This window comes from Prionailurus viverrinus, chromosome B3 (assembly GCF_022837055.1).
Source record: "Prionailurus viverrinus isolate Anna chromosome B3, UM_Priviv_1.0, whole genome shotgun sequence".
Lineage (NCBI taxonomy): Eukaryota > Metazoa > Chordata > Mammalia > Carnivora > Felidae > Prionailurus > Prionailurus viverrinus.
This window is the reverse complement of record NC_062566.1, coordinates 76392713-76415993: the sequence shown is the minus strand read 5'-3', so window position 1 is coordinate 76415993 and position 23281 is coordinate 76392713. Positions and strand designations below refer to the sequence as shown.

Sequence of the window (23281 nt, the reverse complement as noted above, 5' to 3'; positions counted from 1 at the left end):
CCAGACCTTGGCTACTTAATGCAAAGGTATCGGATCAATACACATTGTTCTGGCAGGTCAGAAGCCTTTCTTCTGCTTTTCTGAATGGGTCTAAACCAACTCAGGTTTGCTTTTAGAATCCATTATTGACTGGTTGCTTGGATCTTTATAGATGCAAACTTTAAATATGTAAGTAGATTTTTAGAAACAAAGACTTAAACCCATACACACATACACAAAAACAGTACTGAATGAATCATCAGTGCCTGGAATGTCCATGTATGTCTTCTTTTGGAGAATAGTATTGTAGATGAAAGAACTCCTGGAATTCCATAGGATGGCACAATATCTTAAAGTACCATGATTATATTTGTTTCCTCCATTATATCTGCCTTTCTACCCTATATGCACATAAACATGTTTTCTACCTAAGACAGTTCTTTGTGCTCTACTGAGCAGCAAAAACATCTAGAAAAGTTGAGAAGGATTAGGTCATTGGTTTTCTATGGTGACTAAGTTCTCTTTGCTTCCAGACATGTCAAGGAGTCAAAGGAATAAGATAGGGAGTGGGGGAGAAGGCTTCATATCATGCCAACCTGAACAGAGATACTCTCTTGCATTCTGTTTTTAGACTTTGAACTAAAGTAAACTTCATTTGCAAATAAGTTTACTAATAAGACAAACCATTTACAGCATGGCCTAAAGTATGGTTGTAAGGGCTCTCCTTTAATGTATAACCACTCAGTTTTTGGTAGTAACATTATAAGTGAATCAATTACATGACGACATTGTAATTACCAAGTGCCAATAAAATGGATATTAGGCTTTTAGAAACTGGCAAATCAAATTTAATTCTCGATTTTTATTAGGTACACAATTCAGTGAAGTTTGGACTTAAGACATTTTAAGGAAAAAGCATTCAGAAAACATTCGAAGTGCTCTGTGTTTAGAACTTTATTGGCTGATAGTTGTCTCATGTTCTTCTCATGCTGCTATCCTGAATTAAATATACAAAGGAAAGCAAAGAACAAAAAAGATACCCTCAGAACTCAACAAAAGTTGAACAAGTGGGGAAAAAATGCTTATGGTTAGAAAATAAAATTTGTCTCTTAGAGAAAAATTTTCTTTGTACACCATATTTTAAAATACAGTTTGTTTTCCACTTAGGAACTGTGGAAAACACCTATATAAAATGTCTTTGGAAGGGTACCCCATTTTGCAGGGTACAGTCTTGCAGACTTTTTGGGCTACAGATGTAAAGAGGTATTCCATGGCATTCTCACTTCCACAAGTTGATGTTGCCTGGCAGAGACTTCCATTATTCAGCTTTCTGACATTTTATCAAGAATGAGTAGAGGGGCAAGAATTCTTGCCCGATTCATTTCCACAATGCAGCCATTCAACACCATCTCATCCAAAATAATGTGTACTTTATCCAAATTAAACATTATCTAAGTTCACATTAAGGAAATTAGTTCTAGAGATACAAAAATGTTATTAACATGAACATGTAACACTAAATAACCACTTAGCCTATAATTTTTCCCATGTAAATTAGTCTACGCATGAAGTATTGTTTATTTTACAGAATTTATGAAATTAGATTTAAAATTGGTGTCTATTTTAGAAATTATTACCGTAATGTACACATGCACACCCAATTTCATCCTGGTTAAGCTAATTGGCCTATGTGCACAGAAATGGAATAGCTATACCTTTTAGCCAGAGGGAAAGTGAATCTACTATAAACTAGAGAATAAAGTAAATGACATCGGCAAGAAGGTGACCGGACAAGAACAGTATTGTCTTCCCAGACAATAATAACCTCAACAGTAATAGCCACGATTTATGGAATACTCATGTTCCAGGCATTGTGTTGTTTTACATAATTTTTTCAGTCTTCTCTACAACTCTATTATAAATGTTACACATTATCCTCATTTTGCATGGAGCAAATACGCTCAGAGCCATTGTCCAAGGTCACATGGCTGGTAATTGCCAGGAGCTGGAATTTACGGCCACAGCTTTGGCTTGATGGTTCTGCTTCTACACTTCTCAGGAGAGGCCTGAGGCTACTAAGTATATACCCTCCCTCAGCCCTAAATACTTCATCCAAAACCAAATGCTTTTACAAAACCTCATGTCTTAAGCTATCTTTTCTGTCGCGCTGAAGAAAAAAATAACCAAGAGTAGATATGAATGAAGGAAGCAAGTCAATGCTGACTTAATTCCCAAGTAGATAAAAATTCTGAAATTCATGAGACTATCTTGCATAAATGAACAGTTCTAAAAATACTCATTTGAGAAATACAGAGCTACTTCCACTGATGTTCTTAGTGGAAAGTCAGTATAGCACATGGGGGAAGACGAAAATGTTGTTAGACTACAATGTCTAGCTAATTGGAAGGAGCCAAGTTCTTCTCCCAGTAGCCCCTTCAGAGAACTTTTGTGAAAGGAGAATGGGAACTACAATGAGATGATGATAATAGTTGAATGGTTCTGAATTTTATACTTTAATAGCTTATTAATCCATGTCTTTAAAGAACATGATCCTGGTCTCTTAAAAAAAAAACAAACAGCTGATTGAAACATTGTTTCAGATAGACAAACTTCAGTCAACAAATGAGTGATTTAAATGCACTAGGGAAGTTCATAATTAAATAGTGAACCTTGGTAAAGTGAATTGTTACCACCTGGTTTTTTTCTCAATAATTTCACATGTTCAAATCTATATTGTATTTGTTTAGTGAAGTACATCTACAGAAAATGATACAACCCTGTGAATGACTTTTAAGTTCCTATTAGGCTCTGCATTAATATCTCATTAAGCTCTGTGCAAATAGTCCTCTAGCAGAATAAACTGTTTTTCAGGAACCCATGGGAACTGTCCTTAAATGACCCAGAAAAGAAAAAAAAAAAAAAAAAAGCTTTACTCTGATATACCTATTAATAATGTCTTCCAATTATATAGATGATGATTGCTTTGTCCATGACCAAATTGGGACTGGAATACTAGGCCCTTGACTCCATCAGACCCAGAAGCCAGAACTTAGAAGCCAAAGTGGGAATGTCAGCTCAGTACAAAGTGGAGTTGGGGAGCACAGGGGGCTGCATGAAAAATGGCCTGCAGAATCCCCTTTTGTTTTCATTAAGGGCAATGAAAAGCCTTGGTGCATTGAAAATGTGAACTCATCCAAGATGATTTTCTTGGAGAGAGGAGATCTAATTTTAATCTGTCTATTTGAGTTAGTTTAGGGATCAAGCTGAAGACTTTGGTAAGTAGATGATCTAAAATTCAGATGTCCCCTTGAGCAAGAAGCCACTTGTTTTGAAATTCAGATTAGAATTGCTGCTGAATCATATCAACCACTGACATCCTCACATTGTAAAGACAAAGTCTTTCAACAAGTCTGAATTTCCCAACATCCTAGAAACATGAGTTGTTTAGTGAGATCACCCTGTACCGTGGGCATGTGACTGCCTGTCTGAGTATCTGGTTCAAACCCTTAATAACCATGTAGCTTTCTGGCACCATATAGGGAAAACACAGACCAAATCCAGTGTGAGGCAAAACCCTGAAAGAAGATTTCCACCTGGAATCATGTGACTCCTTTAAAATAAGAATCCAGCTGTTGTTTACATCTTGATTTGGTTTATAAGCAACTTGTACACACTGGTGAAGCCAAGAATAATGGCATTTGAGCTGCATGTCAGGTGAGCACGGACCAAAAAAAAAGCCCTATAATGCAAAGCCCTGTGGCAATAAACATAGGCAAACATGCTTCAACCCTGACATCTCAAATAGGATGAAGCGACAAAGGCCCAGGCTGTTGGTCTATTACTGTGGCGAGCTGAGAAGGGACTTTTTCAAGAGGGTCCTAGTTGGGGGTTACACTGAACTTGACTGACTTAAAGATCCATCAGGCACTTGGTTTCCCCTTGTGGACACCCTGTGGTTGGAGCTGATGTGAACTACAGCCAGCCTCCTAAAGAGCAGATTCAGAAAGCCCCACTTTTTCCCAATCCTGAGACCCAAAAGCCTTGCTGAATTTCTATGTGTAATGTGGATTGAAGTGGAACATCTTAGGACCCCAGTAATATTAGTGCCACCTGAAACCAATTTTCTAATTAAAATGTTTCTGGTTCCCACATTGGAATTTTGGTCTCTGAATCATAAATCACTTTTTCAGTATGGTAATTTAACACCACTGTAGTGGTCTATTTATCCTTTAATAAGAGAAAACTGAGCAGCATACATTCAAATGGGACTTGAAAAGCAATTCTAAGGCAGAACTCAGCCTAGAAACTAAAATGTATAATTCTAGATTTTGGTCTTAGATCCCTTGTCGTCTTCCTTGGTTTCTCTTTCTTTCTTTCTTTTTAAGATCCTAGCTAACAAAGTTGTTGAAAAACTAAGTGGGGTGGGGAAAAAACTTGCTTTCCTGTTTATATTTTAATTCAGTCTCCCATGAAATTAGGTAAACTGTGAAGGGCCTTGTGTTCACATTTTCTACAAAAATTCAAATATTATTCTATAGAAGACTCACAACAGTGCACAGTCCGGGATATACTCTACTGGTAATATAGTCTGCTGCTCACTTTTAGGCTTAGTATTGCCTCCTGTGAATTAGGCCACTGAAAAGGAATTTATCTTTTTTGTTTTGTTTGTTTTCAATAGGTTTTTCCTTAAAGACCCATTCATATTCTGAGAGCAACAAGACATCCAGGTGTAGTTTTTTTTAAATTTATATAGATTTATGTAAAATCACACAAATATGAAAGTCAGCATTGGGTCAAATGAGCCTGTCCGTTTCTCTTGTTTTTTCCCCTAACACTGTTGCCCCTCATAACCCGCTGTCCCTATTTCTGAGTCAAACAGCTGGAAGCCGGAAGCGTGGAACAAAAGGAGTGGGCGGAAGGCAGGCAGGCTGACTTGGGCAGGTATAGTGGCGGATGGATATGGCATCGAAGGACGCAGAGAACGCACTTAGAGAAAATAAGGAGACGGCGAAGGCCAGTGAGAGTCCAGTGAGAGTCGGAGAAGTCCGGAGGGCAGACCTGTTTAACCTGGAACCTTCACATCCCTTTCCCAGGTAAATGGCTGACTCCCTTGGGGACTGTTCATCATTCTGAGACTCTTCACTCATGACAGCACTAACTGCAGCTCTCGTGCTGACAAGGTTTTGGCTCCCTTGCCCCTCAGGGCCTCCCCTTCCCAAAGACACACTCCCTGAGCCCACGGGCCAGCTCTCACCCCTTGCAGCCCTGCTTTCAATTTACATACCTTAAAAAGAAAAAAAAAGATGTTTAGAAATTACTCAATGTGAACGCCACTCCTGGAGAGCACGCTCTACGAAGACCGGCAGATACCCTCATCATATCCGACTCCTCCAACCGAAAACTAGGGTTTCCCCAAAACTTCTTTCCTACATTAGGAAAAACTTTGACAACACCAAGATAGCATGGTGACAGGCACTATATAAATGCCTTGTTAAGTCTTAAATCACCACAATCTCCAGATGATAACAAATTTTGTAAAAATATATATATATGTATATATGTAAATATACATATATATGTATATATATATATATATATATATATATATAATGTCAAATTTAATCTTCTAATTTTATAGCCATGGAGTCAAGGGCCCTGGAACCCAGAGACTGGTACCAGCTGTGTCCCAAAGTAGCCCTATGTTTTGGGACATGTCACAGAACCCCTCTGGGCTTCAGCCTTTTCATCTAAAAAATGAGGTTTTAACCTGATGATTGTGTAGTTTTCTTCTAGTTCCAAAGTACTCAAATCTTAGGACTCTAAATGTAACCTTCAGGAAGAGGGGAGCTAGTTTACTCCTATCTGACAATATCAAGCCATTCCTGATGTAATCACATACTCCATAATACCTCAAAAGAAATCTTTTGGTAATGACTTAATTTATTATTGTGACTTTCTGGCAGAACATGGAGACAATTTCAGTTTATTTAGAAGCTACCACTGTGGTGTTGGAGGGATTCCCTGGAGAACTTTGTTCTTCTTACCAGCATTTCCAAAGCCCCTGGTTGAACAAGTGCTTTTGTGATTTCTCATTAAATCAGTTTGAAATTATCTCCTAATCAGAGAAGCCCTATTCTGGTTTCTGGACCTCTAAAGGTGTTTCTAATTTTAGGATAGTAACGAAGGAACAAGAGGTTGATGCCCCACAGTGGGCTCTGGGCCCTAATCAGGGCCTGACTTCAAATCTTGGTGGTGCTGATTAGTGCTGCCTGGGTGCCTTCATTCCTCCAGGGAGCACTATGGTAGAAAATTAGCTGATGGGGCGCCTGGGTGGCGCAGTCGGTTAAGCGTCCGACTTCAGCCAGGTCACGATCTCGCGGTCCGTGAGTTCGAGCCCCGCGTCAGGCTCTGGGCTGATGGCTCAGAGCCTGGAGCCTGTTTCCGATTCTGTGTCTCCCTCTCTCTCTGCCCCTCCCCCGTTCATGCTCTGTCTCTCTCTGTCCCAAAAATAAATAAACGTTGAAAAAAAAATTAAAAAAAAAAAAGAAAATTAGCTGAGTCACAGAGAGTGCAAGCAGGATGCAGGGAAGCCCTTCCTTCTCCCCCACCCTCAACTGCGATAAAGAGGTACTTTCACATCACCCACATGAGCTTTAAGGTTCTAGAACTGCTCAGGCTTTTGGGTTTTAAGGACTTAGAAAATAAAGATTTATTTGAAAGATATTTTTGAATCAAGAAAAACATTCTGGATTCTAGGCCTACCCTATATTTATGGTATAGGTGGCACTGCAATATAAATAGGGATTCCAGCCTGTTCCCCAGCTACTATCCCAGGTTGTCTGTCATTCCTGCCCCCCCCCCCCCCCCAGTCCTGGGGTAAGGGTTGGGGAGAGGTCTATACCAGTCCTGCTAGCAGCAAGCTCAGGTATATGGGTACCCAGTGAGTTTTGGGGACCAAGGTAGCTGAAGGGTGGTCAAGAAGTGGATTGGGTACTTGCAGGCTCTGGATAAGCATCCTCACCCCATGGAGAGAGAGATGTTCCTGAAGGAGAGCCAGAGTATTGCCCTCTAAAGCACAGGACCCAGGAAAGGGACGCTAGTTGTTGAAGTCTAAAGATAGCACTCCTGGATTCTACTCTAGCCCAAATAAACCAAGGTCTTTAAGCCTCTTTAAAGGCACCAAATACCAAAAAGGCTGTTAAGGTTTTCTGTACATTCACACATACCGTAAGTATGCACTGAACTGAGGAGGAATTGGGCATCTCCCACACAGCACTGTTCACTGGTGCCATTCCGTATTTACCAAAGCAGGTGGAGACAGCTCCTTTGAATTATCACTTGTCTGGAGAATTCAGCAAACCTGGGGCTACATAGCTGAACACATCTGGAGAAGCTCATTAGCTGATTCCTAAAAACCATCTTCATTCACAGAATGGGAAGTCTTAAATAAGTCTACTAGAGTGATAGGGCAAACTTTCCCTAAAGAAGCAGGGCCTCAGGAATTCTCTGGCCAACATTTCAACCCAGCAGGTGGAGTAGATCGCAAAGAGTGTATAGGAACTTCTGCACTGCACGTGAATGATTTATGTCACTGACATGCTTGGTCCCAAGAGTCTGCCCCTCTTGACACTAAATGCAACACACAGTTTCCATTTAGTGGAAGGGTTTTCAAGAAGTCGGAATTTCTGTCCTGATTTCTTGTGCTTAGGCCATTTTTTAAAATCTCATCTGTCATGTTCTGTGATGTTAGTCCTACTAGAACAGGCCCATTCTAGGGCTTGTATACAAATGGTGCATTTTATTTCTCAAAGTCTAAACAGGTGGATTCTGGAAAGCTGCCCCATTCTTAAGGTGCTTCAGGCTGATAAAGCTTCTGGAGGAAAAGCTTGCAAGTAAAGGGCTTCTTGGGAATTCCGTGAGGTTTTGACTTCCATCCTCCGGGTGCTGCACCAAAGCCAAACCTAAAAACATGTCTGTTTCCTGTGGGCGGACGAGTAAAGCTTTCTTAAGCCCAAGCAAGCACAAAGATGGGTGTTCTGAGTGTTGGGAGAACCAGCTCCAGGCTGCAGTGATTATAAGTTGCTTGTTTTCAGCTTTTCAAGGCTTGAGGAAGCTTTCCTGGCACAGCAGACCTAAACAATGTTAGCTGCTTCAGCAGCTTCCTGGTTACAGGCTACCAGGGTGGTGATGCAGAACACCTATGGTCCTGCACAGAGAAGGGGGCAGGAAACTGAGGCTGCATCTCCAACAGGCTCCCTTGTCTTACTGTTATGAAACTGGCATGTAGCAGTCTTCCCTGGGCCCATGATAGTTAAAAAAAAAAAAAACTATGTATGAGGCAGACTAAAGACATGGGTTTTAATTAGATTTTTTTTCAGATGGCTGAGGGTGGAAATCTTTTAAAAATGTTAATAGAAGACAGGTATCTCATATCCTACCTGCCCTGCTACCCATTCCACTTTTAGGCCACCAGAAGTCCATGTGAAATTATGCCTGGAGCAAAGGCATACACTGCCAGGTCTGGAAAGACTTAGTTCCCTTCTCTTACCGACGCAAAATTCCTAATCTTTCAGGTGGATATGCCTAAGTAATTCCTAAGGCCAGTAAAATGTCAGTTAGTCAGAGGTACATCTGCAACTAACCGTGTAAGTTAATTGTATTTCAATTAAAAAAAAATAAGGTAGGGGCGCCTGGGTGGCTCAGTCGGTTAAGCAGCCGACTTCGGCTCAGGTCATGATCTCGCGGTCCGTGAGTTCGAGCCCCGCGTCGGGCTCTGTGCTGACAGCTCAGAGCCTGGAGCCTGTTTCAGATTCTGTGTCTCCCTCTCTCTGACCCTTCCCTGTTCATGCTCTGTCTCTCTCTGTCTCAAAAATAAATAAAATGTTTAAAAAAAAAAAAAAGGTAGAAAGGAAGGGAAGGCAAAAATGAAACTAAGTAAAATAGAGGGAAAGAATACAAACTGTGTGCCTTGGTGTGGAAATTAAATTTGGACAAGAATGCTGGAGCTCAGGGCACCTGGCTGGCTTAGTCAGAAGAGCATGCGACTCTTGATCTTAGGGTTGTGACTTTGGGTGTAGAGATTCCTTAAAAATAAAATCTTTAAGAAAAAAGAAAAGAGAAAGAATGGTGGAGCTCATGACTTGGAGCTAGGCTATACCCCAGAGGGTTATAAAGACAAACCCGTCTCTACCTGTAGTTAGTACGTAAGACACATCAATACAACAAGTTCAGCTATAATACGTACTCTGTTATATCTGACTCACTTTAATTTTCTGAACTTCTAGACCAGTTAGACTCTTTCTTCCTGTTCTAGGTGTAAGGTAACTCAGCTCACTTAGAGTCATGGCAACATCAAATACTAAGGCCGAGAGGGAATTAAAGCTCTTCTAGCCTAATTCTCTTATTTTGAAATAAAGGGGTTATGTGTCTTGTCCAACACATATAGTTTGGTGGCAGGTTTGAAAGCAGAACTTGGGTTTCTGTACTCCTAATGAAGTGTCTTAACAGCTTTTGCCATCTTCCTGATTTTTTAAATCAAAAGGCATCTTTATTATTCCCCTGTACAAGAGGAAGAGATTTATTGTAAGTTGCTTTAAAGGGCTTAGTTAAAATGGAATGTAACATGCTGAATAAAAATAACACCTTAATACACGGCCTGGTCTTGGGGATCCTAGGTCAAAGGGAGCATAGATTTAGGTCACTCACCACTAGAGGGCACTCAGATTTTCTCAGTCAATTTAAAGAGGCTCCCAGATACAGCCTCCAATTTGTCATCAACATGATGACATTTTCTATCAACAGTAAGCGCTAAATGGCCATTTCCCCCAAATATACCAGTCTAATGGATATGTGTGTGGTATAGATATATATATCTATATCTATGTCGATATAGATATCGATATATAAACATGTTATAATTAATATATATTTATTTTAATGTTACTATTCTAGATTTAAGCCTGATGTTTTCCCAGTGGATTCTTTCATTTATTGTTTTCAAATGGTATGCAGATTTTTGTAGTAAAAATTAACTTAAAAAGTCCACTTGCTTCTCAGAGTACTTACAAAGCCCAGGGGGCCCTGCTGAAATCCACAGGTCTGCAGTATTTGAAGCAAATAATATTTATTTGAGGAGGCCCTGGCATACTTTGATTTAAAAGGGAGAAGAAAGTGAAGAAAAGGAGAGCTTTCTCTGCTATAAAAGTAAATGGATACAAGTCAGGCAATTTCTTTAACCCTCCATTTTATCATCCTTGAAGGCCTTATTCTGATCACATGGGGGATTTCTGGAGATTTATACCTGGAGCCATGAAAATCCATTCTCTCTAGGAGGACCAAGCACTTTCTGGCTGTGTTAGATTCTGGAAAGGTCTATTCTATATGCTTATAAGAAGTTACACTATTATATATCAGTTATTATCAACTACTACCATAGTATTGCCATGTCTGAAAAATAGAAAAATCATAACAAGAATTATCTTTGTAAAAAAGGGCAGGGTTGTTTCTGCAAAGCTGCTACATACCTCTGACTACCTTGTTGGTTGTTGATGATCGGCATACTGGATTCTGCTGAATTGTTTTCCTGACCCAGGGCACTTACCTGACCAGGACTAGCCTGTGCTTTGCCAAGTACTGAGGAAAACCTGGCTCATGGCTTTGAAAAAGGATACATCTAATTCACTCTGGAAAAGAGAAAAGAGTACAAGGATGAGAATGAGCCCCTGGGACACGTGCGCTTAGCAGTTAGCAGCTGCCCTGGCCACAAGCCGGGGAGCAGGTGGGGGACGCAGCTCTGTACATAGAAGCGTGAGAGCAGGAAGGCTCGGAGTCTGGGCTTGTGCTTTCTTTAAGAAGAAAAACAGGCTGCAGTTTAGAGGAATTTTGCCAACCAGAACAATTCATCTTGGAAAGGTAGAGAGACTAGACTAACTCAACCTGTTCAGATGACGTGTAGCTAATTTGATATGTGTATCAAAAGCCTTAATAATATGCATACCCCTTGAATCCATCAGTTTTATTTCTAGAAGTTTATCCTAAGGAGATAATTAGATAACAGCATAACAATGTGTGATAGGATGTTCAGGGTAATGTTGTTTATAGTAGCAAATTATTGAAAACAAGCTAAGTATCTATCAAGGGGGGACTAGTTAAATAAATTATAGCAGATCCACAAATGAGGATACAGATATATAAGTACTGACATTGTTAAATAAAAGCAAGTTACAACACGGTATATTCAGTATTATCCCATGGATATATGTATATGTAAAGATAGATACAGATGTAGTTGGATATAGACAGATACATAAAGTCTAAAAGGAAATGTACCTAATAGTATCTATCAGTAGTTCATGAACTTACTCATGATCTTCTCCCCTTTCTTTTTGCTTATATGTATTTTTAATTTTTTTTAGTGATCATAGATGTTTATATCATAAAGAAGTTGGGGTGCTTGGGTGGCTCAGTTGGTCAAGCATCCAACTTCCACTCAGGTGGTGATCTCACGGTTTGGGAGTTCGAGCCCTGTGTTGGGCTCTCTCTTCAGATCTTCTGTCTCTCTCTCTCTCTCTCTCTCTCTGTCTCTCTCTCTCTGTCCCTCCCCTGCTCATGCTCTCTCTCTCAAAAGTAAATAAACATTTAAAATAAAAGTCGTAGAGGGAGAAAAAAGTAAACAGAGTTAAATTTGTATCTGGAAGGACTTCGGGTTTGTCAAGTGAAGGACTGAAAACGCTGAGCCCACCTCAACAGCCACTGTCCTCTCTTGCAAAACTGCCTCCGTTGAAGCTAACTGGGTTGGCTTTTTGTTTTGAAACGTGATGCTGAGATGCTTCCTTCAGCCCAGACAGCATGAGACTGATCTCCAAATTTAAGATTTGGAAACTAAGATTAAAAATAGCCTCAGAAAGAATGTTTAAAACTCACAAACCTAAAAATAAATCTTAGATGACAAGGCATTCTTTGAGTGGGACAGATTCTATTTTCTTTCCCATAGTATTCTTTTCCCTCCGCTTTTCTCTCCTTTCTGCTACTGTCATCCTAAACTGAGTCATCTCCCAGTACTGTCCGAGTCCTGTGTAATCACCAGTTTACATTAAATTCTAATCTTCACTTCTGTGCTTTATGTGGTCACTGACTCTCTTCCCAGAATTACAGCAAGAATTCAGCAATGTGCTATTTATTCTCAGTCACTGAATATAATAATAATAATAATTTCAAAAACCTTAGCAATGATAGCCCTTGTACTCACTCTTATCATCCCAGGTTTAAAACATTACTCTTTTGGGAAATGTTATTCTTCTTGATAGGTGTTGCCTTAAAATGGCTGAACATGGCCAGCTCTGAATCACAGACCCTGACTTGCAAACCAATCTGTCTTAAGAGAGTGGTAGTCAGGGGGGCCTGGGTGGCTCAGTCAGTTAAGTGTCTCCTGATTTTAGCTCAGGTCATGATCTCACTATTCGTGAGTTCGAGCCCTGTGTTGAGCCCTGCTTCAGGCTCTGCACTGATGGTGTGGAGCCTGCTTGGTATCCTCTGTCTGCCTCTCTCTCTGCCCCTCCCTCTCTCTCCCTCTCTCTCTCTCTCTCTCTATCTCTCAAAAATAAATAAATAAGTAAGTAAGTAAGACAGTGTTGTCAGGATTGAGCAGGAGCTAGAGCTGTGCTGTCTACTATGGTAACCACTAGCATCATGTGGTAAATTAAATGAACTAAAATTAAATTCCTCACTTCCTCCTTTACAGTAATCACATTTCAAGTTTTGAAAAGCCATACATGTCTGGTGCCTACTGTACTGGATAACACACACGGAACAATTCTATCACTGCAGAAAGTTATATTTATTGGTCAGTGCTGATTTATGGCATCCTCTCCAAGCAGTCAATACAAACATGGAGTTTAAAGCCAGCCTCAGTGGCCCCTGTCTCCTCAAGGCCAGTCTGGAAAGGCCTGACTCCTTGCCATCTTCCAGCTTCAGCACTACTTCCTTCCTAACTAGATGCACTGCCATCCTGCAGGCCACGAGGCAATTCCAAGATCCAACCCCTGAATGAGGAAGTGGCTGACAGTAAGCCTCATGCATTAAGTTAGTGGGTCTCAAATTTAAATATGCATCAGAATCATACAGAAGGCTTGTTAAAACACAGATTGCTGGGGCGCCTGGGTGGCGCAGTCGGTTAAGCGTCCGACTTCAGCCAGGTCACGATCTCGCGGTCCGGGAGTTCGAGGCCCGCGTCAGGCTCTGGGCTGATGGCTCAGAGCCTGGAGCCTGTTTCCGATTCTGTGTCTCCCTCTCTCTCTGCCCCTCCCCCGTTCATGCTCTGTCTCTCTCTGTCTCAAAAAAAAAAAAAAAAAAAAACCAACACAGATTGCTGAACCTCAACCCAGAATTCCTGATTCAACACTTTGAGGTGGGCCCACAATTTGTATTTTTAGTAAGTTCCCAGGTGATGTTTATGTCGCTGGGAACAACACTTTGAAAACCACTGCACTAAGGCAATGAAGACAGGCTAGTTGATTGTCCCATGCAGAAGGAATTTGCCAAACAATTCTGGTATTAGGAGTTAGGCTGAAGATATAACTTCTTAACATGAGTTTTGCCCTTAGCAGGCTTTAGTGAACTCAATATTACTTATTATGGAGATTTCACTCACTGCTTCAGGAAGAAGCAGCCTAGAAACAGTTTCTTCCAAATCCTTGTATTTAAAAGCAAAATGAAAGAAGGGTGCCAGGGTGGCTCAGTCGGTTAAGCATCTGACTTGGGCTCAGGTCATGATATCATGGTTCGTGAGTTCGAGCCCCACATTGAGCTCTGTGCTTCCAGCTCAGAGCCTGGAGCCTGCTTTGGATTCTGTGTCTCCCTCTCTATCTCTGCTCCTCCCCTGCTCATGCTCATGCTCTGTCTCTCTCTCTCAAAAATAAATAAACATTAAAAAACAATTTAAAGCAAAATGAAAGAAACATAACAACTTTGAAAACTCAGCTTGTGCCACTACTACCTCTCAAGAATATCTAACTAAGGCTCAGGAAGGCCTATGGGAGCAGAGTAAAACACCTTCACTGATTCTTTTTTTTTTTTTAACATGCGCTCTTTTGTTAAAAATGTTTATCAGGGCGCCTGGGTGGCTCAGTCGGTTAAGCATCCAACTTCGGCTCAGGTCATGATCTCGCGGTCTGTGAGTTCAAGCCCTGTGTCAGGCTCTATGCTGACAGCTCAGAGCCTGGAGCCTGCTTCGGGTTCTGTGTCTCCCTCTCTCTCTGACCCTCCCCCATTCATGCTCTGTCTCTCTCTGTCTCAAAAATAAGTAAACATTAAAACAAAAATTTTTTTTTAAATGTTTATTTATTTTTGAGAGAGAGAGAGAGTGTGAGAATATGAGCAGGGGAGGGGCAGAGAGAGAGGGAGACAGAGAATCCCAAGCAGGCTCCACACTGTCAGCACAGAACCCAACTCAGGCCTTGATCTCAGGAACCATGAGATCATGACCTTAGCTGAAATCAAACTAAGATGCTCAAAAGACTGAGCCACCCAAGTGCCTCAGTAAATCCTTACACTTGTGGTCAACTGATTTTTAACAAGGGTGCAAGACAATTCACTAAGAGGGTGGTGGAGAACAGTCTTTTCAACCAATGGTGTTGGGAAAATTGGATAGCCACATACAAAAGAATGAAGTTATACCCCACTTCATAGCATATACAAAAATTACTCAAGCTTTTCCAATCTGCCATCTGGAACCACCACCAGGATGCAGATTTTCATGACAACCCTTATGGAGAAGATCATCACTCTTGAGGCTGAACCCTCAAATACAACAGAAAATGTGAAGGCCAAGATTCAGGATAAGGAAGGCATTCCTGGTCATTAGAGACTGATCTTTGCTGGAAGCAACCGGAAGATGGATATACTCTGACTACAACTGCAAAAGGAGCCCACTCTTCATCTTGTGTTGAGACTTTGTGTGGTGCTAAGAAAAGGAAGAAGTCTAAACACCACTTCCAAGAAGAATAAGCATAAGAGAAAGAAGGTTAAACTGGCCATCCTGAAATACTGCAAGTTGGATGAGAATGTCAAAATCAGTCCCTTTGTCAGGAGTGCCCTTCAGATGAATGTGGTGCTAGCCACTTTGACAGACATTATGGTGGCAAATGTTGCCTGACGTATTGCTTCAACAAACCTGAAGACAAGAAATTGTGTATGGGTTAATAAAAGACACAGGAGTAAATCTTCATGACATTAGGGAACTGTGAGATCATGACCTGAGGTGAAATCAAGAGTCAGACACTGAACCAACTGAGCCACCCAGGTGCTCGAAAGCCTTCTTAGACATAACACCAAAAACATAAGCAACAAAAGAAAAATTAATTGAACTTCATCAAAATTAAAAATTATTGTAATTCAAAGAACACTATCAAGAAAGTGAAAAGAAAGCCAGTGAAGGGGAGAAAATATTTTTAAATTATATCTGATAGGTACTCAAGTTAGTTCAATCAAATAGATTTGTTTTTGTATTCAGTCAATTCACTCAAAGAGATTTGTATTCTGAATATAGAAAGAACTCTTACAACTCAACAATAAAAAGACAAATAGTGCAAGCGAAAAATGGGCAAAGGATTTGAAGACTTTTTCTCCAAAGAAGATATACAAATGGCCAATAAACACATGAAAAGCTCCTCAATGTTTGTTGTCCAGTAGTCAAATGCAAATCAAAACCACCATTGATTGGCCTCTAGACCACTTCATACCCACTAGGATGGCTATAATCAAAAAGACAGTTAATAACAAACTTTGGTAAGAACATGGAGTAATTAGAACCCTCAACCACTGTTAAAGAGAATTTAAATCATGCGGCCACTTTGGAAAACAGTTTGGCAGTGCGTCAAAATGTTAAACATGGAATTACCATATCACCTAGCAATCCCACTCCTAGGTAGACTAAAACTATGATGCCACACAAAAATATTTACACAAATGTTCAAAGCTGCATTATTCATAAGAGCCAAAAAGTATCAATAACCCACATATACATCAACTAATGAATAAATAAATAATATGTGGTATATCCATATAGCAGAATATTAATTGGCAATAAAAAGGAAAGAAGTACTGATACCTGATACAACATGGATGAATCTTGAAAACATTATGTTAAGTAAAAAAAGCCAGTCACAAAAGACTACATATTATACAATTCCATTTACATGAAACGTCTAGAAGAGGCAAACCTATAGAGATAGAAAGTAGACCTGGAGCAGGTGGAGGGGGATCACTGGGAAGGAAATGCTAATAGGTATGGTGTTTGTTTGGGGTTAGGAAATATTCTAAAATTGACTGTGTGGTGGTTGCACAACTCGTGTAAATACTAAAACCTATAAACTTTATTTTAATTAATTTCTTTTTTAAGATTTTATTTCTAAGTAATGTCTACACCCAACGTGGGGCTCAAACTCACAACCTCGAGATCAAGAGTCACACGCTCTACCTACTGAGCCAGCCAGGTGCCCAAAAAGGCCTGCATGCTTTAAATGGGTGAGTTTTGGGGTATGTAAATTATATTTCAATACAGCTGGGGTTTTGTTTTGTTTTGTTCCATTTCATTTTTTTAAAAAGGGGTTTTGGGGAAGGAACTCATGTGTTCCTTAAGGGGAGTTGGTTTTGACCATCAAAGCAAGGGTTTGGATAGAAATGATTCCTAAACTAAAAAGGGTCCTAGTGCCTTAGGAGGGAAAGCAAAAGAAAAATAAGAGAGGGAGAATAAATTAAATAGCAAAGTCTGTTAAAAGAAAGACATAAGAGGTTCTCAGTCTTGCAGAACTAAGTCTTTATAAAGATCTAAGGCACACATAGGTTTGTAACACTTTGATGAGCCAGAAGGAAAGGTAAAGAAAATGTGGCCTCATTTGAGTTTTAACTTTTGCACATTGAAGTTCTATATTAACATGTGTTCTTGATATAGACCTATTTCTGGGAAGTTGGGTTGAAGACAAAAACCATTTTTTTAGTTTTTAGACTTACCACGCGGCTGAAGTATTCATCTAAAACTTCCACAAAGTTATGGATGAATTCATAAATTGCCATCTCATTCTAAAATAAAAAAGGAAGGGTACAATTAGTTTTAGTATAGCTCATGTGGAAATTGGACACGGACAAATATTCAGAATGGTTCTATGACTCACTTGTTGGAAAGACGCTTATCGGTAGGGGAAATGTCAAAAATCTTAACCTCTAAGATTTTAAGTTCATAATGAGTTTAGCTGGACTGAAACCAGACCGAGTCTAGTGTTTAGGGTTTTGAGCACTACTCCCTGACCTCGTCATCAAGTGGCTGAAGCAGTTTTTCAGGATCTTCTTGCCACTACTTTTCTGTTTGTGAAGATGGGGAAACTACCTCAAGGTTTGGTTCACACATAAAAAATAAGCAACTTGAGATTTCCAAGTATTTTAGATCTTAAACAGTTTTTCAAGGATTCAATAGCCACAGGTACTGTTGATCTGGGACTGACATTTCTGGAAAGGTGAACTAAATCTGAGGAAATTCAATCACAACACAACCATATTTATCATTTGCTCTGGCTTCTTGTATATGAGCCAGTATTTAACGCTACAACTGACTGGCCTGTACACATGTCTAAGCTGCCCCAGTGTGCCACAAAGAACACGGTAGGACATTGGTATTGCTTAGGGTTGAGGAAGGCATTCTGTGGTTTTGTGCTTCCGCACAAGCTACTCATCTAATCCAAGAAAAATCCCAGGTATTTCTTTTCCACACAGCTTTCCCTAACCTTGACAGAAACCAAGATCCTTCAAGAGTCAAGATAATTCTTAGGTAGGCAAGTAGGGAGGAATATATCAATTTACGGAGGAATAAAAATCAGACTATTATTCTTAGTTTTCTTGCATTTTCCATAGGCTCCTCTCTTATCTTACCTCAGTGTCATTAACTCCAACCACAATGAAGAGAGCTGCATACTGTCGATATATCAGCTTAAAATCCTTAAATTCAATGAAAGAGCACTAGAAAAAACACAATTAGATACTAATTGCTATAGTTGACAAGTGTTTTTAATTTTTTTAATGTTTATTCATTTTTGAGAGACAGAACCAGAGCATGAGCAGGGGAGGGGCAGAGAGAGAGGGAGACACAGAATCTGAAGCAGGCTCCAGGCTCTGAGCTGTCAGCACAGAGCCTGACTCAGGACTTGAACCCACAAACTGTGGGATCATGACCTGAGCTGAAGTCGGACGCTCAAATGACTGAGCCATCCAGGTGCCCTGACAACAAGTATTTCTTCAAAATGGCATGCATAATTTCTAGGTTCTGATTTCAGTATTGGGTCAACACATTCCTAGAAATCTACAATTTAAAAATGTTAAACAATCTTTGTTGGATGCCTCTTCACAATATTCAGGGGACTATGGAAGCATCTCTAGCGGGAGGCAGAGAAGGGGTCTAGAAAAAAAGGCTCTGAGCATCCACGTGGGTTCCCCCTGAACTCCTTCTCATTCCTTTGCTTTGCTCTGTGTGGAAGTCAGCAGGCAAAGGTACCAGACTGCCCCCAACATGAAAATAAGCCAACATGACAAAGATTTTCTTCTTTCCATTTCCGCTAGGCTCTTTTGGAAGCAATCAGAGATTTTGTTTTGTCCTATTTAATAGCCAGTGAACAGCCAAATATATACGGCATACATACATGTATGTATCAAGAAAAATCTTGATTTCTTTTTTCTAGACCCATGAAAAGAATCAATGTAGACTCTTTTATAAATTATTTAAAATCTTGGCTTTTGTGGGGCAGATGATAGTCAAAATCTCCCATTGTAAACATTGCTTCCTAGGAGTTAATAACTAGTTTACCACCACTGACTTGTGGATAAAACAACTCCCTCCCCATTCATCTCTCTCCTACATCCATTGTACAAAGGGTGTTGGGAAGGCACTGGGTAGATAGAAATTGGACAGCAGGCTAACAGCACATTGTTGCCCTTTCTTTGGACTGTTGGGTGTGGTTGACCAAATGTGACTGAACATGAATTGTATGGCTTTTTGCACTGGCATAATCGCTTTTGGTGCCCGAATTGCTTTTGGTGTACCTGGAGATGAAGTGGTAAGTTTTAATTGTGAAATTTCTTCCATAGGAAAGTCATTTGAGAATCTAAAATGGAGGCATTTGGGGCTCTTATTTAAAATTAGGATAGGGGCACCTGGGTGGCCCAGTCAGTTGAGCATCTGACTTCTGAATTCAGCTCAGGTCATGATCGGAGGGTTGTGGGATCAAGCCCCATGTCGGGCTGTGCGCTGAACATGGAGCCTGCTTGAGATTCTCTCTCTCTCTCTCTCTCTCTCTCTCTCTCTCTCTGTCCCTCCCCCTTTCTTTTTCTCTCTCAAATAAAAAAAAAAAGAAATAAAATTATGATAAAAGAAGTACAGGACTGTTCTGCAGCTTTTGTTCACTGTAGAGCCAGTGTGATTTCTGCTCAGTTGGATCTTTCAAGGAAATACATCCTTGTTGAAAGAACTAAAGAACATTTTTCAAAGCCTCTCAGGAGTTTCTGACATACAACAACAACAACAACAACAACAACAACAACAAAAAGACAAAACAACAGCAACAACAACAAAACAACGAAGTACCTTTGTGGATAACATAAAAACTAAGCTGAGATTGTGTTACTTCAGTGCCTAATTATCCCAAAGCCCAGGGAGTTCCTTTTAAAATCTAAAATAATTTAGAATGCTTCAAAATTATGTAACAGTATATTCATTCCAAAGCATGTATTTCCAAGGGTAACCTATCAGTGAAAATAGTGCCTGAAATTGTGCAGCGCCTGCATTCTGCAGAAGGATTCAACAGGAATGCTTCTGGAGTTTGTTTATGTTTACTTAAAGTATGTGGCTATTAACACGGCCCTTTAATAGTTTCTGTTCCCTTTAGACAACTAAGTGAGGCGGTGTGTGCGATGGCAGGCCAAAGTGGTAATTCAAAGAGGACTCTGAGATGTTGAGACTGGAAAATCAATTTAGAAGCCAAGGGAAACACAGTTCCAACATGTAACTTCTGAGCACAGATGGACCTTAATATTTTAAGACTTAGCAGGGGTTCCCACAGGCAGCCTTTCTACATATGCTGTGACATGGAGAAGTGGCAAAATTAATGGGCGATTTAAACAAGCTTTCTGATTTTGCTGCACTTTGTTCAGTGATTTTCAGTGGACTCAAAGTTTAGGACCTGGATTCAGTAATTATCCAAGTAAACTTCTTTGTAAAAATGAACTCAGTTTTTAAAATTCCTATTCGTTATTATTTTAATGATTTTATTTAACCTCAATTTTGACAGAATGGATAGATTTACTATATGCTATTAATTTTTAACTTCCACTTACTCCATCTACATCATAACACAAGACAAGTTCCAATCAAATTTGTTGGTTTTTTATTTTATTTTTTAAAGTTTATTTATTTTTTATTTTTATTTTTTTTTGAGAGAGAGAGGAGACAGAGTGCGTGTAGGGGAGGGGCAGAGAGAAAGGGAGACACAGAATCCGAAGGAGGTTCCAGGCTTTGAGCTGTCAGCACAGAGCCCGACGAGGGGCTTAATCCATGAACTGTGAGATCATGACCTGAACTGAAATCAGACACTTAACCAACTGAACCACCCAGGCACCCCAAATTTGTTTTGTTTTTAAGTCACTAGTTCTAGTATTACGTTGGTGTTAAGTTTATAAAAACGATAAGCAGGAAAAAAATTACACTTCATGTGAGGATCATATTGTCATCCTCTGGCACCAAGTCTGTCTCGAGTGCTCACCTCTATACCAATCATCTGACCTTCGTCCCTTGGCTTAAAGAAAGCCACCTGCTAGAGGCACTCCTGAGCGTTGTAAGGGCTAAATTCATGTGAACAAAAAAAAAGAAGATGTCTATTAGCTGGAATAAATTTGAGCTGCCACTTCCACAGTGCATTGAGACAAATATGCTGGCCTAAATAAGAACTCAAGATGTTTCCTGGTTCTCCTTGTTTGTATTTTCCTTAAGGGGATATAAAGAGAGCTATGCTTCAGTCTTCATGTCACTTCATTTGTTATTGTCCCTAATAGCTATGGAAAGAATGTAGTTCAAAGAAAACGATGGCCCTTGAGACTCAGTAATAACAGACCTGCCATTGACAAGTTGAATACAGAGATAAAAGAGAGAATCAGAAACTTACTTGCTCATTGGATCGGGAGAGACAGCTCCTTATGACTTCCGTTTCCAGAAGTGTACGCTTATTAATCTCCACATGTTCATAGTACTTAGAAAGTCGGGTCTGCCCTTGTTTATTCACCATGAGGAAAAATTTTATCATTTTTCCTGGCCAGTATTTTTCCGGATAGTTCAAAAGTTATGTCAAGGGGTATCTGAAACTAGAACCTGAGGGATGAAAGAACAACGAAAAGGTGAGATCAGTCCTCAAAGAATAGTATTAAATGTGTTCTACATATGAAGCAGAAGTAAATAAAATGTGATCTGATAATACTGATCTTTACTTCTATTAATTAAATGAGGTTTTAATAAGTAACTAAACATACATTTTCATTAGCTATCTTCCAAAACATAATTTTGAGTCTCCACAGTCCTTCTACTCCTATTTGTTCATTTGATTCATCTTTTTTTTTTGGCGCCAACTATGTGTCAAGTACTAAGAGATTACAAAGAGGAAGAAGCAGTGATTTTTTTTTTTTTTGAAATGTTTAGAACATTTTTAAAATTTTTAAAAAATGTTTATTTACTTTCGAGAGAGAGAGACAGGGCACAAGCAGAAGAGGGGCAGAGAGAGAGGGAATAGAACATTTTATTAAAGTACAAAACTGCTGGCATTAAGTGAAATAGAAAAACACAGTAAATATTTACAGAAACATTGATCACACCACTCAAGTCATACACACGTAAAAATGCAGAAAGGTCTTAAAAAGTTCAGAAGTTGAAAATTATGGAGATTTCCCAAAATGGATAGAACTGCTCCCTGCTGAGTATGGCACTGATATAAGACCTGAGTGAATGCCGTCCCCTACCTTCTGTAATCCAGTACTGCCTGGAAATGTGTTCCTTGGGAGATTCAGACTTGGAGCCATCCTGAGAGGACAAGTTACGAGTTGACGTAGGTCTAACTTGTGGTCTGATTTTCTTCATCCTACCGACTGTGTTGAGGTTATAAGGACACAGCCAGGCTATTTTTCTTCAGCTTCTGCTAATATTCAAAAGGATATGAAGAATATAAGCAATTTCTCATTGCTTGAGCAAAAATTCAGTACATGAAAGGCAGAGTGGAGGGTATTTGTACTAGAACTATAAAGTTCTGTCTGATGGAAAATTAAGAAGTAGTGATTTCTGATCTTCTGATCTTTACCCCTAGCAAAGGTCCCAGGTAGGTAAACAAGTAATAGCAGTACAAGGAGATGAGTTGTGATGGGGACAGGTATACGTCTATGGTACACAGAAGGGAGGATAGGGAACATCATGGGAGAGTTGGAAATGGCTTTCCAGGGAAGGGGCATTTAAGCAAGATCTTGAAGAATGAGGGACTGTGGGGCAGAGAAAACAGGGGTAGCTTTGTAAAGTTCACTGCAGATGTAGTTCAGGGGGCAAGCATAATAGTTGCAGGAAATTGAGCTGCTCACATAAAATAAAGTTGGCTTTAGAAGTCACACTAAGGAATGTGAACTTTATTTTATGGGCAGTGGAGACAAGATCTAGAGTGAACTTTTCTTTCCTCAGTGTTGGAAGCCATAGTAGTAATCTCCACTCTTTGCCAAAGTCCCCCCATAAGGCCCTCTAACAAGTCCTATGTAAGGTCCTACATCAAGCAATTTATATATTTTCTTTATTCTCACAAGTATCTGAGTCAGGTACTTGTGTTATCCCCATTCTAAGGCCAAGCAAATTGAAGTTTAGGGATGTTAAACACCCATAGTCTCTATATTACTTTAGGTCAGAAATGAGGTGCAGCTCAGAGGTCAAGCTCATGCACAGATCCCTGACACCTGCTAACTTGTCCTTATCACTCAAGGGTTCATGCTTGCAGTTTTATTTCTAACTCAGGTGTATTGAATCTCGTGCTTGTTCTTCCTATACTTATTCTGTATTTTGAAATGATCAGTGCAAAAGAGCACAATATTGACAATGACTAGTGCTCCTTTCTCTTCTTTTCTTCCCTCCCTCCCTCCCTCCCTCCCTCTCTCTCTTTCTTTCTTGTTTTAATGTTTATTTATTTTCAAGAGAGAGACCAGAGCGCAAGCAGGGGAGGAGCAGAGAAAGAGGGAGACAGAGAATCCA

At 39.9% G+C, this 23281-nt stretch overlaps 1 protein-coding gene and 1 pseudogene across 3 annotated transcripts in view; one reads left to right on the top strand and one right to left on the bottom strand.

Moving 5' to 3' along the window:
* Positions 1 to 809: 809 nt before the first annotated feature.
* Positions 810 to 23281, bottom strand: part of AP4S1 (adaptor related protein complex 4 subunit sigma 1) — a 50295-nt gene continuing 27823 nt past the window's right edge. The window contains exons 2-7 of one of the 3 annotated variants that reach the window (XM_047862933.1): positions 22021 to 22196; positions 21177 to 21379; positions 17899 to 17985; positions 16987 to 17055; positions 10650 to 10661; positions 810 to 1430 (exon numbers count right to left, since the gene is read on the bottom strand). In XM_047862933.1, coding sequence (XP_047718889.1) covers positions 1302 to 1430; positions 10650 to 10661; positions 16987 to 17055; positions 17899 to 17985; positions 21177 to 21314 — 435 coding nt within the window. In that variant the 5' untranslated portion in view covers positions 21315 to 21379; positions 22021 to 22196 and the 3' untranslated portion in view covers positions 810 to 1301. The remainder of the gene's footprint in view (positions 1431 to 10649; positions 10662 to 16986; positions 17056 to 17898; positions 17986 to 21176; positions 21380 to 22020; positions 22197 to 23281) is intronic. The other 2 variants (XM_047862934.1, XM_047862932.1) reach the window with 2 other exon arrangements.
* On the top strand, positions 14720 to 15281 carry LOC125167975 (ubiquitin-40S ribosomal protein S27a-like; annotated as a pseudogene).